The 14943-nt window shown below is 34.2% G+C and overlaps 1 protein-coding gene across 1 annotated transcript in view; it reads right to left on the bottom strand.

The window, feature by feature from the left end:
* Positions 1 to 472: 472 nt before the first annotated feature.
* Positions 473 to 14943, bottom strand: part of LOC123386243 — a 56155-nt gene continuing 41684 nt past the window's right edge. The window contains exon 3 of the mRNA XM_045060663.1: positions 473 to 759. Coding sequence (XP_044916598.1) covers positions 741 to 759 — 19 coding nt within the window. The 3' untranslated portion in view covers positions 473 to 740. The remainder of the gene's footprint in view (positions 760 to 14943) is intronic.

Raw genomic sequence — 14943 nt, 5'->3', positions numbered from 1 at the left:
TAAAATTATTAGTATTTTATACACATGAGCTTTTTCAGAACTCTTCCATTGCATTGGGACGTTGCTGAGAATGACTTTTAAAGAATTTTAAAATAACTTTTCAAAAGTTATTTTTCACTTTTCTGAATTTTAAAAGTGTTCATCAGGTCACGAGACTTATCTCACAAGTTCTACTCATTTTCTCTTTATGGTGAATGTTTTTATCCAGTGATTTGCATAATCCCACTGTTTCAATATGCACATAGTTTCCACCCTTCCAGGCTTCATTCATGTCTTACCTTATTGACTATGAGACCACCAAAAATTCTAACCTACTCTAACAAATCTAACCACCAATTCAGACATGACATATATATATATGTATATGTATATGTCAGACATGACATGTATATATATATGTATATATATACGTATATATATATACATATATATATACATATATATATGTATATATTAACAAATGGCTTATATTTGTAAGGTGTTTTTCTCAATATACTCTCTTGAATGAATATCTTATACTCTTTTAAAAAAAATCATGACCTCACTCAGGGTAATCCTAAGTACAAAATAATATTTATGCAGTTGAATTATCTATACAAAGGCACCTGTCGGCAGCATCCCAGACAATACTCAGACAAATGCCAGAAGTGCTTCAGCTTATCCGTCCCTTGAGGAAGAGAGAGATTCTTCAGATGAGCGACTACCACTGCCATGGCTTTACCTTATTCCATTATTTGCCACTAACTCATGATGATTTTCCTGAAGAAAAAAACAAAAAAAAAAAAAACAAAAACAAAAGCAAAAACATTTCCTGTTGATAACAATGGCTTAAACTAAGTTCTAGAATATATTTTATTAGACTACTCTCCAGTCAGTTTAACTTTCTTCTTAAAAGATTCCTTTTAAATTTGAACTGTTATTTTCGAAAAATCTTAATCCTGGGGATTTTGTCATAACTCAATTAGAACTGACAGCACATTTCAAATTCCACTTTTACTTTAACAAATTACTGTACCGAAGTTCCTTCAGGCTGTACTTTGATTATTAATTAGCACACATATCATGTAGCTAAAGGAAGATAGGCATTTTATGGCAAGGTTTTTCTCCTAATTAAGTGTAACAGCTTATTTTCCAATGACTTTGAGGTTAACTTTTAAAAATCATTTTAACTCCTTCTTTATTTTTCTTAGTTGTAGCACATAAACTTCTGTGATTTTAGCTGTGACTTTTGGTAAATATTATTATCACTTATACTTCAGTAACAGTTTTGATCTAAAAAAGCAGCTAGCTTTTATTTGATTATTGCCTGATACTCATTAAACTAAGTGCTTGGTTGAGTTTACAATGTTTACAGTGTTCTCTAATCATATTTTTTGAATTATGAAAAATCATATGATCTTTCTAGCCATCTGTTGGAGAAGATAGGTTACATCAAATGTATACTGTAGGAAATTAGGAAGCTTCTATTAACTTATCAGTGATAGATGCATTCTACAATACCAGTTTGAGTTCCAAAGCATGTTTACAAATGGTTTCCAGTCTCATTTATCCTATAATGTTCTCTTCTCCTCCTGGCTTTCCCCTTCCTATGCTGACTCAAGAAAACACCTGAATTCTGATTCTTATTCAAAAAATTCGGCATACTTTCTCCCAGGTTTGAACCTGGAGTATTTTACAACTACCAGTTGTGCCATGTCACCTGCCTTGGAAGCAGCTGAACAGATGTCCCAAGAAATTCTTCACTGGTGGGTGGCCAGTGCTACCTCTGTTCCCCCTAGGACACACTGTTTCTCCTCCAGGCAAAGAGACTGCAGCAGTCTCCTGCTCACAAGCAACTACTGTAAATGATTGCTACCTTTACAGTCTTCCAAATTGTAAGAGAAGGGAAAAGATTCTTCGCATCAGCCATATAGTAGTATGATCAGGTGAGGATATATAGAATCTGGCTGGTTGCTATTTAAGTTTAAATTTCCACAAGGAAGATTGGACCATACTAGATTCCTGTGTCAACCACATTGTAAATGTAGTTTCACATTCACAACTGCCAGTCTGTTTTTGCAGGATCAAGTCCACACATTTCATTTCTTTTATTTTCAGATGGTAGTTTTTATATCAGGGACTCATTGCTCTATTGAGCAGAGTGGTTCACCATTCCATGTTTAAAGAAATACAAATTTCAGGAGAAAGGTAATGAGGTCTTTGTTCTTGTCTTCTAGGAAGGCATCTTGGCTGTTTGTAAATAATTGTCTCCTCTGCTCGTCAGCAATCACTAAGTATGCGAATATATTTTTCACCCAGAGAAAAAAATACATCCCCCTTCAGGAGACAAACTGATACATATCTGAAACCATACATACGGATATCTGTATTAGTGTGTTTGGGGGGGGGCGAGGAGTGGGTGTATAGTTGTTATTCTTACTGCATCCTTCATTAAAAATTCCAGGTATAAACTGGAAACATATTAAAATACAACTGCCAACAGGGATAACTTTAGACAGCAGATAAAAGCAAGAGTTTTATTTTCCCTCTTCTGTATTGATAACACTTTTTTGGATACAAGCACTCTATTTATAGAAAGAAATGAAAATAATAATGACAAAGGAACAACTTATATAACTGTATATTTTAAGAGACAAAAGTAGAGTCTTATGAACTCTCCTAGAATCTGAAATATGATCACTTTGAATCATGCTCTTTGTAAAATGGTATAATGTTAAATCAAGTACCCATAAGAACAATTTTTTGTAGTTTACCTCTGCTGCTATCAGTTTATCTTCCACACCTTTGTTATGCATTTACTGATAACAGAAACCTGTTATCTTTGCTATCATGGATTTCAGATTATTTTACATCAGGGGGTTGTTCACTGATGCTATTTTCAATTTGCAGTCTAGTGGTGGGCTTAATGAACCACTTAAAAGACAGCAGAGTTTCATCCCTAAGTTTATCTCCTATATAACAAAGTCTAAAATCTTATGGTTGCTTCCCAGGTATCATAAACAAAATACAACTGGTTTATTTCAATATTTCAAACTATATGACATATATAAAAGACATTAACTGCATCTCTTTCAGTAGTCAGACTGCCACATATCTATATGTCTATGAATGAATCAATTACATTTAAACTAATAAATTTAATAATTATTGAATACCCTTATATTCATAACACTTGATCAGTGCTTTGAGATATTTAGAACTTTAACATTTTATGCAATAATATAGTTATGAATAAAGTTGGATACCAATGAAACACAATGACAAGATAAAGTACAGGAGAAATATCATAAATTATTTACTGATTTAACAAGTAGGTAACATACTAAGTAGAGCAAACTGATGAGAATATTGTAACATCACCGACAGGCTTTATTTTATTTTTCAATTTTTTTAAATGTTTTGTTTATTATTTTTGAGAGAGAGAGACAGACAGAGCATGAGTAGGTGAGGGGCAGAGATAGAGGAAGAGAGAATCCAAAGCAGGAGCCAGGCTCTGAGCTGTCAGAATAGAACCTAATGTGGGGCTTGAACCCAAAAACCTGTAAGATAATGACCTGAGCAGAAGTCAGATGCTTACCCAACTGAGCCACCCAGGCACTCCCCATCATAGATAGGCCTTAAACAGAAATATTACATCAAAGTTTTTCTAGTTAATTCTATCATTGTAATAGTTCAAATAATAATTTATAAATCTTTCCAAAATTTAATTGTGAGAACATTCTGAATATAGAAAGCATAATGCTAATGAAATAGCATCTATGTTGATTTATTTGTAGACATGCAAAGTGTCTACTCTCTTATCCTGCTTTCTTGAGAACTTCCATCTAAGAACTGATGTCACCTAACAGGAATGAGGAAGCATTGCTGTTTATAATCACGCTAGTCATTTTGACAATGGCCAATGAAGTCTTCAAGAATTAATATCAACTTAGAGGTAAATTTAATCTAGTACCAGTTCTAGTTGTTATTATCATAAATTTTGAGCTGTTGTCTTTTTTCCACAATAATTAATTTTAATAAGATATAAATATGATAAAATGTACAGTTAAGTCTATAGTTCAATGAGTTTTGAAAACTGCACACGGCCATGTAACACATACTCTTATCAAGATGTGGACTTCCTGTTGTTCCTGTACATATGCCTATTCAAGTAAAACCTCTGCACTTCTGACTCCCAGATATTATTTCTGTCATCATAGATTTGTATTGCCAACCTGATTGGGATTGGGTTCCGGCAAGCTGTACTTTTTTTTGTTCCATTCTATTTCTCACCACAATAGCTATAGTGTTGCATATATCAATAGTTTGTTCCTTTTTATTGCTGAGAAGTATTTTCTTTTATGAATATGTCACAGTTTGTTTTCTTAATTCTTCTGTTGATGAATACCTATTGGTTATTTCTAGACTTTGCCTATTTTAAATAAAACTACTACAAAAAGTCTTATTTAAGGCTTTTGTGGTCTTGTTTTTATTTTTGCTTTTTCATAAATAACTAGAAAATTTATGGGTCATAGTTTTAAGAAAGTGTGAAACTGTTTTTTTAAGTAGTTGTATGTTTCTGTTGGCAATTTGTGTCTCAGTTGCTCTACAAACTTATTATCATCTATTGTTGTCAATCTTTTTGAATTACCATTCTAGTGTATGTGTAGTGTTACATCGTTGTGGGTTGTTTGTCTTTTTTTTTTTCATTTTTGGTGACTAATGATGTTTATCATTTTTTATGTGCTGATTGGTCATGTGAGCACCTTCCTTTATAAAGTATTTAAGACTTTCTTGCACAGGTTTTTCTTGATATAATTAGTTATAGCAGAAAGAGGGAGAAGGCCAAAACCAGGAAAATTATAAATTATTTCTGTGCTGTATAGTCCATATTAAAATCTTTATTTTATCCTTTGTAACTGTGTTCTTGGATTATCTAACCATTGTAGTTACGATGTATGTATATATATATATATATATATATATATATATATATACACACACAATACACATACACTGTGTACATACACACACACACACACACACACACACACACTCGTTGAAATTTCCTCCTCTTTTTCTTTATGTGTTTTCCCAATGTGTAATTGGATGGTAAATAGTCTATAGACTTCAATAATTTAACCATATTTGTCTTAAATTAATATTCCAAGCAGACATAATTAATTATATTTTTCTACAATACTTGTATAATGATATTTTGCAGACTTAAATTTAACTTTATAAATTCTCTAATTCCAGTATAACACTTTCATGGTTTTATATTTGAATTAAACAATCTTTGATTACAGTCAACACAAAACTTACAAGTAAAATTTATCTAAGTATATTAATTATATAATATTCAATGTTGTATGCAAAGCAAGATGATAATGTGTTGCACATTTAATGTTAGTTATTCTTGAAAGCTGGCATTTGATATTTTAATCATTCACAAATTCTAAAATGATTTGTGTAGTACCTTGAAAGAGAATATTCAGGAAATGCTTTCTTTGCATAGCTGAGATTTCTGTACCATACAAATCATGCTGGCAACCATATTTGTAGCTATATGAAACCAACTGTTTGGGACAACATGGTGCCAAGAAGCAGAGACAGGAATGAAAGGGAGTCCTGGAGGCTTTAATTTTTTGTGTTCTACTTATCTCTTAGGTCCAGATGCATTTAAAAAAAAATTTAATGTTTATTTTTTGAGAGAGACAGAGCATGAGTGGGGGAGGGGCAGAGAGAGGGAGACACAGAATCTGAAGGAGGCTCCAGGCTCTGAGCTGTCAGCACAGAGCCCGACACGGGGCTCGAATCCATGAACCCAGAGATCATGACCTGAGCGGAAGTCGGACGCCAAACCGACTGAGTCACTCAGGCGCCCTAGATGCACTGTCTTTGATATGAGACAATAGTTTTCTATTTTGCCTAAATTTCCCACATGCTGTCTGTTTCATTTATGTATAGAATATTTGCTATCAGTCACTGATCAAAGCATTGTGTAAACATTGACCCAAGACCGATTTATTTCTCAAATATTACAGATAAGATAACTGAGTACCAGAGACTTAAAGTAATATGCTGTTTGCAGTTACCTATTGCTGCATAAGAGACCACTTAAAACTTTAAAAAGAAAACTGTTTATTTGTCTATAATGCTGTGGGTCAGCACTTTTGTCTGGGCTTAACTGGGTAGTTCTTTTGTTGGTTTCACCTGGGATCACTTTTGCAACTTCAGACACCTGGCCACTCTACTGTGGCTGGATGGTCTCAGATGGTTACACATATATAACTGTCAGTTGATTCTGGCTGTCAACTGCAGCTCCTCTATTCTCTACAGAGCATTCATCCCTAGCAAGCTAGCTCTAGCTTTTTTTACAAGGTGGTTTCATGGAAATGTTCATACAGAATGAGAATAAGAACTTAAGTCTTTTAAGGCCAAGGTTCTGCACCTTGAGCAACACCACACACTCTATATTCCATTGTTCAAAGCAAATGAAAGTGAAAAGCCAGATATAAAAGATACGAAAAATATATTACACCTCACTGTAGATGAAGTGGTAAAGGCACATTACAAGGGAGTGTGCACTTAGGGGAGAGAAGTATTATCGTGGCCATTTTTATAAACATTTCATCCAAAGACTGCAAATAGAAAATGTACAGCTTTTAATGCCTTTATCAAAAAATGAGATTTTTAGGTTTATTGATTTAAACCTAAGTTCTATCTTAAGAAACTAAAACAAAAGAGCAAACTAAATCAAATTAATCAAAACAAGAAAATGATGAAGATTAAAGCAGAAATCAATGAAATAGATAACAAATATAATAGAGAAATCAGTGGAAATAAAAGTTGTTTCTTTGAAAATACCAACAAAGTTGACAAACTTTACTGAGGATCATCAAGAAAATGGAAAAAAAATAAAATACAGGTTGACAAAGTCAAGAATAAAAGGAGGAGTAGAATCACTAAAAAATTAGAAAAATATAAAAAACTATAAGGGAATATACAAAAACTTTATGCCAATAAAATAGTCATTTTAGATGACACACAAAGGTCTCAGAAAGAAGCAAAACACCAAAACTGAATTAAAGAGAATTATAAAATAGCCTGTTTTTCACAAACTCTTTTAGAAAATAAAGAAGGAACACTCATAACTATTATGAGGCCAATATTACCTTGATACCAATACAAGATAGTCTTTAAGAAAACTAAAAACTAATACCCATTATGGATATAAGATACAAAATGCTTAACAATATATTACCAAGGAAAATATAACAAATAAAAATGATTACACATCATGACTCATCGGGATTTATCACAGGAAATCAAGGTTGGTTTCTCACTGTAGTGTATATATATATACACACACACACATTATATCAACATTATATATTGAACTATACATATCTGTGATGTTCATTATCTTCTGGTTTAATGCTTATTCAATAATAAAACTGCTTTTTCTACTATCTTTTTGGAGAGGCTTCCTGGTTTGGAAGAAGATAATTGTTATTAGTTTTTTTCCAACAGTTTCTGTAAGATTTACATTAGTATGTACAAATTTCCTGAATAGGTGACAAATTACTACTTAAGTATCTTATATTTTATTTTATTTTATTTTATTTTACTTTTTTTTAGTTTTGTTTTTAATTTTTATTTTGAGAGAGAGTACATGCATGCATGGGTATGGGAGGGGCAGAGAGAGGGGTAGAGAGAGAATCCTAAGCAGGCTCTGTGCTGTCAGCTGAAAGACCCACATGGGGCTTCATCCCACAAACTGTGAGATCATGACCTGAGCTGAAACCAAGAGTTGGGCACTTAACCAATGGAGCCACCCTGGCACCCCAATTATCCTATATTTCAAATACATGTATGACATATTTTATAAGGTGTCATAGCATAAAACAAGAACAATGGCTATCTTTTTTTTTAAGTTTATTTATTTTGAGGGGGGTATCAGATAGAGAGGGAGATAGAGAATACCAAGCATATTCTGAGCCCGATGTCAGCTCTGTCAGCACAGAGCCCGATGCAGGGCTTGAACTCACAAACCATGAGATCATGACCTGAACCGAAATCAAATACATAACCGACTGAGTCACCCAGGTGCTCTAGAAGAATGGCTACCTTATCAAATGAAGGAATGGTGCCAAACCAGATATCTCTTTCCCCAGGCATGAGTATTCATTAGATATCTTCATTATGTGTCCCACAGACACCTCAAAAGTTTAACATGTGCAAATGCAAACATGGCATCTAATATGTCCAAACTGTTTTGGTCTCCTTTATTGAGATCACTACTGACCCCAGTGTACAAATGAGAAGCATCATGCTTGATTAATTTTCTCTTATCCTAATCTCCAGTCAATCCTTGAGGATTATGAACTGTACCTCTTAAACATCCATCAGATCTATCAACTCTTCTCCATTGCTGCCATCATTATTCATTCCAACCTATCACTTCCTAACTAATATATATATGTGTGTGTGTGTGTGTGTGTGTGTATGCATATATATATATATATACACACACACACACATATATATGACATAACTTTTAAAGTTTTTCTTGCTCAGTTTATACTTGCAACATTGCTCTATCCCAAACCATACATCTTGCAATCTGGTCACATTGAACTCATTTCCATTTCTCACTCATAATGTTCTCTCTCTGCTTTTTCAAGGCTTGCTGCAATCATTGTTTATTTCTTGGATATAGTGGCAATTTTTCTCTGCATAGTTGGGATTTATTCTATGTGCTCTCAGTGCATTATACTTCAACTTTAATGGCACTTATCCCATTGCATTTTAGATGTCTTCCACCTCTAAGTATGGCTCACAAGTACCTAAATTCCATAAATAAACTGCTTTTTTGTTCATGTTATTCATTTAGCAAATATTTATTGGGTACTAATACTGTACTAGAGACTTTTCTCAGCTTCAAAAATAAATGATGAAATACACTCATAATGTTCTTGATCTCACATAATTTATATTTTATCAAAAAGATAAAGACAAACAATGAAGAAAAGGAAGGTATTTTCAGATAGTGATACTGCTTAGAAGGCAACAGAATAGTTACCTGGTTTGAAAGAAGAAGAGGTCTACCTTAGATATCATGATCAGAGAAAATTTGTCTGATGATGTTTTTGCATTATCTCACACAATTCTTGGTACTCAATTCCAGGCATATCCAAGGAATACACCTTTGCTAAATATTACAATTCATGAATAACTACAAATACCCAACTAATATAAATGAGACTGCACAAAATTTTAAAAGCACTATTTCAATTAACAATAGCTGATATAAAAAATTTACAGATTAAGCATTTACTCCAAGACAATGTCTGAATGAATTACAAACATTCTTCCTCTCATGTATGTCTCACAATGGTTCTATTCTTTTTAGCAAATGTGGAAGGTGGCTTAGAGAGAAGAAATCACTTGACTAAGGTCATAATGTTCAGAAGGGTGTATCTGGGTTTAAAACTCAATTCCACGTAACAGGAACCCATGGGGGAGGGGAAGAAAAAAAAAAGAGGTTAGAGTGGGAGAGCGCCAAAGCGTAAGAGACTCTTAAAAACTGAGAACAAACTGAAGGCTGATGGGGGGTGGGAGGGAGGGGAGGGTGGGTGATGGGTATTGAGGAGGGCACCTGTTGGGATGAGCACTGGGTGTTGTATGGAAACCAATTTGACAATAAATTTCATATATTTAAAAAAAATAAAAATTCCATCTCACTTTAAAGTCCATACTCTTTTCAACAAACAGTCTGTATCATGAGTAACAAAGCAAAAAAGAATAAAATATCTCAGGTGAAGGAAAATATATACTGAAGATGCAACTTAAAGCACACCAAAATAACTCAGTAAATTTAAAATTTAAGGCTGTAATTAAGTAACTATTCTCAGTCTAGTGGGAAAACACCTAATCTGACAACACCAGAATAGGATTTGATTTCTGACACTGTTTATAGGCTATTTATAAGTTTATGCTCAGAACTCAAGAACAGAAACGAAGAATGTAAACAGATGATGCAGAGAACAGGAAGTGGAAATGTATAGCCTAATTTATAACATATAAGTCTAAATTCAAACCCAGACAACTTTATTAATTGTACTACAGTTTCCTCTGGCACAAGTTAAACAGACACAAAACTAAATCTCTAAAACACTATTGTAGAAAATTTATGCAGTTATCTTGAAAATGCCAATTATTAAAATATTTTAATTTTTAATGGTTCCTTGGAAAATGTAGCTGTCTGAATTTTTATTTGTTTGTATTCAATATAGAAGTTTTTATTCTTGAACTGTGAAGTAGATACTGTGGATTGCTCTTCTCAAATTTTTTAAATGTTTTTATTTACTTATTGTGAGAGTGACAGAGGGGGCAGGGAAGGGCAGAGAGTGAGGGAGACAGAGGATTCCAAGCCGGCTCTGCATTGTCTGCACAGAGCCCCACTTGGGGCTCGATCTCATTAACCATGAGATCATGACCTGAGCTGAAATCAAGAGTTGGATATTTAATCAAAAAGGTGCTTCTGTCCTTCTCAATTTCCATTCCTTTCTCTTTTTTTAGAGAGGTGGGAAAGCTACAACTTTACTTTCCATACTTCCTTGTAGCCTTGGTTCTGGGTGTATAAGTAAATACATATATTTAAATAAACAAACCATAAGTTAAGAGCACGTGTATGCGTTTTTAAAGTTAAAAATGAAGTAAAACCCAATTTCCTAGATATTTTTGTTTCTTTTGGTGGCAAATAGGGTTGCAGATACTTGAAGATTTTCTGTAGCCATCATTCAGGCAGGTCTCTTCACACAGCTTCCAATGTGTTGAAAAACATCTGTGGCATTATTAGTGGCAATTTCTTGATTCTGGATTTTCATTCCTTGAGTTTCATTTTCATGGGTGTATGCTTGAAATCATGGATCTTATTCTCATTGGTAGTAAGAGACTACTGTGGTATCTGGACATTATTCCTTACTGGTAACCAAGAACCTGCTGCTTCAGGGCTTATCATTTGTGACAGTACCTGTTTAAAATCACCTGGGTAGAGTGGTTTCTATTTCTTATACTTGACTTGACTGTAAGTGGTTGAGAAATCAGACATCCAGGGATAGGAATCTGGGATTTTTTTTACATGGCCTTCTTGGATATGAAATAGTTTGGCAATTACAAGTGGAGGATGACAGTTCTGTAGTCCATGAAAAACAATGGTGAGAAAAGTCATAAGAAAGACAAGGCTTCAGTGAATAGAGTGATGGCTACAATAGAGTGTTATGGTAAAAATGAGGAATATAAGAACTGGGAAATGGACTGGGCTGCTTCTGACAACACTGGAAAGTTTAAAGAAAGACACCTGCAAGCTCAGAATAGATTTTCCATATTTAGTAGTATCAGGGCTAATAAAGGCCAAAATCAGATGCAGAGTTTTATTCTGCTTCAAATTAATACATTTGTTTTTCTCTTATGTGAAGCCTGGGCCACTGATTGGGAAAAAGTGGAGCCTGAGAATTGGAATGAGGCCATGTAGGTAAATTTATCTGGATATAAGTTCTGTGTATCCCTATCCCCTGAGCCCTTCCTGACTGTTACTCCTACTTTGATGGAAACCTTTTAATCATTCTCCTGAGATAACTGCTTTAGAATGGAGTACCAATTCCCCTTACTGCACCATTCCTACTATTTATAGTCTCTAGGCAGATAAAGTGATTTTTTTTTAAGTTTTATTTATTAAGTAATCTCTACACCTCATGTGGGGCTTGAACTTACGATCCTGGTGACAAATAATGCATTATTTTTACCTTTTATACTGGCAAAATAACTTGAAGAATTTATGTGGAGATGTAGTCTCAACGTTTCAGAAAGGGAAGGAAATCAGAGATTATATTGGAGCAACTTAATTGCTATGGTGTGCAACTGCTACCTCGAGCAGCCAGTAGTTCAAACATTTTAGGTGTTTGATCAAAACTAATTCTTACAGGTAGCCCACACTAAATGAATATGAAACACTGACATTTATTGGTATAATTTACAAATGTAACTGGTCTCTTGTTCTGAAACCATGCTTATCTTTGCAGATCTTTAATTCCACTGGTTTCAACCAAAGGTAGGGTTTATAATCAGGTGATAAAGACAGTTTGGTCTGAGTCATTTTCAGAGTGGGTTGGGTAGTTAGGAGGAGCCAATGATTAGCCCTGAAATCTGCCCCTCCCTACCAAAAGAGAAAAATAAAAGCAATGCTGCACTCCTGGGGAAAGTACAGAGATTCCGGGATTCTTATCACAACTCTATTTAACATGTCTGTTTAGCCTGTGAAGATGAAACATGGCAGTAATGGGAGATGACCAATAAAATCTGATGAAGACTCCAATTGTTGTTCCAGATGTAGTCTCTTTATAGAGGCAATTAGCATTACCCATGGCACCCATTATGCAGCTATCAAACTGCCAAAAGATTTTGCTCTCTACCAGTAAGTAGAAAACACCAGCAGCAGTTGGCTTTCAACTTGTAATGACAGCAGTAAATCTCTATTGTATTTCTCTTCATATAGTTCTCACTCACAATTTGGTTTGAGAAATCTAGATAAACTCAACATCTCAAAAGACATTATGTCGGTCCACCACATTGATGACAACATGTTGACAGGACAGGCATAGTGGATACCATCCAACATTTGGCAAGAAGCATGCTTGCTAGAGGGAGATAAATCCTATTAAATTTTATTTTCCACTTCACAATTTTTTGGTGTTTCCTGGCCAGGATCATAACAGGATTTCCCCTTCAAAGTGAAAAGCAAAACTGATTTCCATTGCACTTCCTAGGACTAAAAAGAGGCACAAGACTCACGTGGCCTCTTTTTACTTGAGAAAAAACATATGACACTAGAGTGTACTATGCTAAGTAAAATAGTCAGAGAAAGACAAATACAATATGATTTCTCTCATATGTGGAATTTAAGAAACAAAACAGATGAATATAGGGGAAGGAAAAAAAAGACAGAGAGAGAGGGAGGCAAACCATAGGAGACTTTTAACTATAGAGAACAAACTGAGGGTTGATGGAGGGAGGTGGAAGGAGGATGGGCTAAATGAATGATGGGTATTAAGGAGAGCACTTGTGATGGGCATTATGTAATCCACCAAGTCATAAATGTGTGAACAGCGTCTTTGTACCAACAACTGAAAATGTAATATAGGACAATGGCCTCAAATCTGTCCTGAAAGCCCAAGTAAGTTGCCCAAGCTTGTAGAGCAAGGTCCCAGAGCACCTACTCCTGCTACACTGCCTGTCATCCTCAATCTACCACCATGATTTATGAGGAGTTTGCTGTGATCAGTTAGCTGAGCTGAGGAGGACAACATTTTAGTCTGCTTTATAGATGATTCTTCATGATAAGCTGGCACCAGCTGGTGCTGGAACACTATAGAATTAAAATCTTGTTTATGAGCATAAATCACTAAATTTTTAGTGAAAGAGGAGAAGCAATGGGCTAATGAGCATGGATTTGATTGCTTCTATTCTGTTTTCCAGATACCAGTAGCATCTGGGCTTTTGGAATTTTGAATGACCTTCTAAAAATGCAGAGTGCAGGTATCAAGGGAATAGAGATAGGCATGGAATTTTTTTCATACCTACTAATTTTCATAACACTTTATTCCTTACTGTAAGACACTGGACATAAACAGTTTAGAAGTTTTTTGTTTGTTTTTTTAACAGCTTTGTTGAGGTATAATTGATATAAAAAAAGTTGCACATATTTAATTTGTACAAGTTGATGAGTTTAGACGTATGCAAACACCTGTGATACTATCACCACAATCAAGGTAATAGACATATCCAACACTACCAAGTTTCCTTGGGTATCCGTGTGTGTGTGTGTGTGTGTGTGTGTGTGTGTGTGTGTGTGTTAATAAAACAAAATGAGATCTATCCTCTTTACAATTTTGAAAAAATGCACAATACTGTATTGCTAACTATGAGCTCTATGTTGTGCAACAGATTTCTAGAACGTATTTATTCAGTATAACTGAAGCCTTATATCCATTGAACAACTACCCCTTCTCTCTCCAGTTTCCTTCCACCTCTAGTTCAGCTCATGGCAACCATTATTGCATTTTCTTCTTGTGGTTTGGCTACCTCATATAAGTGGAGTTGTAACTTATTTGTTCTTCTATGATTGGTTTCTCAGTTAGCTTAATGTCCTCCAAGTTATTCCATGCTATCTTCAAATGGCAGTATTTCCTCCTTTTTAAGGCTGAATAATATTCTATGGTATGTATATAACACTTTTATTCATCTTTTGATGATGACTTGAATGTTTTCATATCTTGGCTATTGTGAATAATAACACCAATGAACATGAGAGTGCGGATATCTCTTCAAGAACCTGATTTCAATTATTATGTATATACACACAGAAGTAGGATTGCTGAATCCTAACAGGTATATAAAAAGATACTCATCATTAATTATCATGAAAAGACAAATAAAAACTACTATGAGAGATATCACCTCACACTTTAATGGCTATTATATATATATATAATTTATATATACATATATAAATAGTATATGTAAATAGTAAATAATTTACATAATATATAATCATATATATGTACATATATATGTGTATATATACATATATATGTACATATATACGTATATATATATATATGTATATATATAAATAGTATAGCAGTGTGGAAAACAGTTTGGAGGTCCCTCAATAAATTAAAAATAGAGAGTTTAGGAGTTCTAGTTTCTAGATGCAATACACTGAATTGTGTCTCTGCAAAATTCGTGTTGAAACCCTAATCCTCATGATGGCATTTTGAGATTGAGCTTTTGGGGGATAATTAGATTTAGAAGATGTCATGAGGGTGGCACACTCCTGATGGGGTTAATGCCTTAAAAGAAAGAGATTGACACCAGAGCTTGCTTGCTCTCTTCCTC

The sequence above is a fragment of the Felis catus genome, chromosome B3 (genome assembly GCF_018350175.1).
Source record: "Felis catus isolate Fca126 chromosome B3, F.catus_Fca126_mat1.0, whole genome shotgun sequence".
NCBI lineage: Eukaryota > Metazoa > Chordata > Mammalia > Carnivora > Felidae > Felis > Felis catus.
The sequence above is the reverse complement of the archived record's forward strand: the minus strand, read 5'-3'. Positions and strand labels throughout refer to the sequence as shown.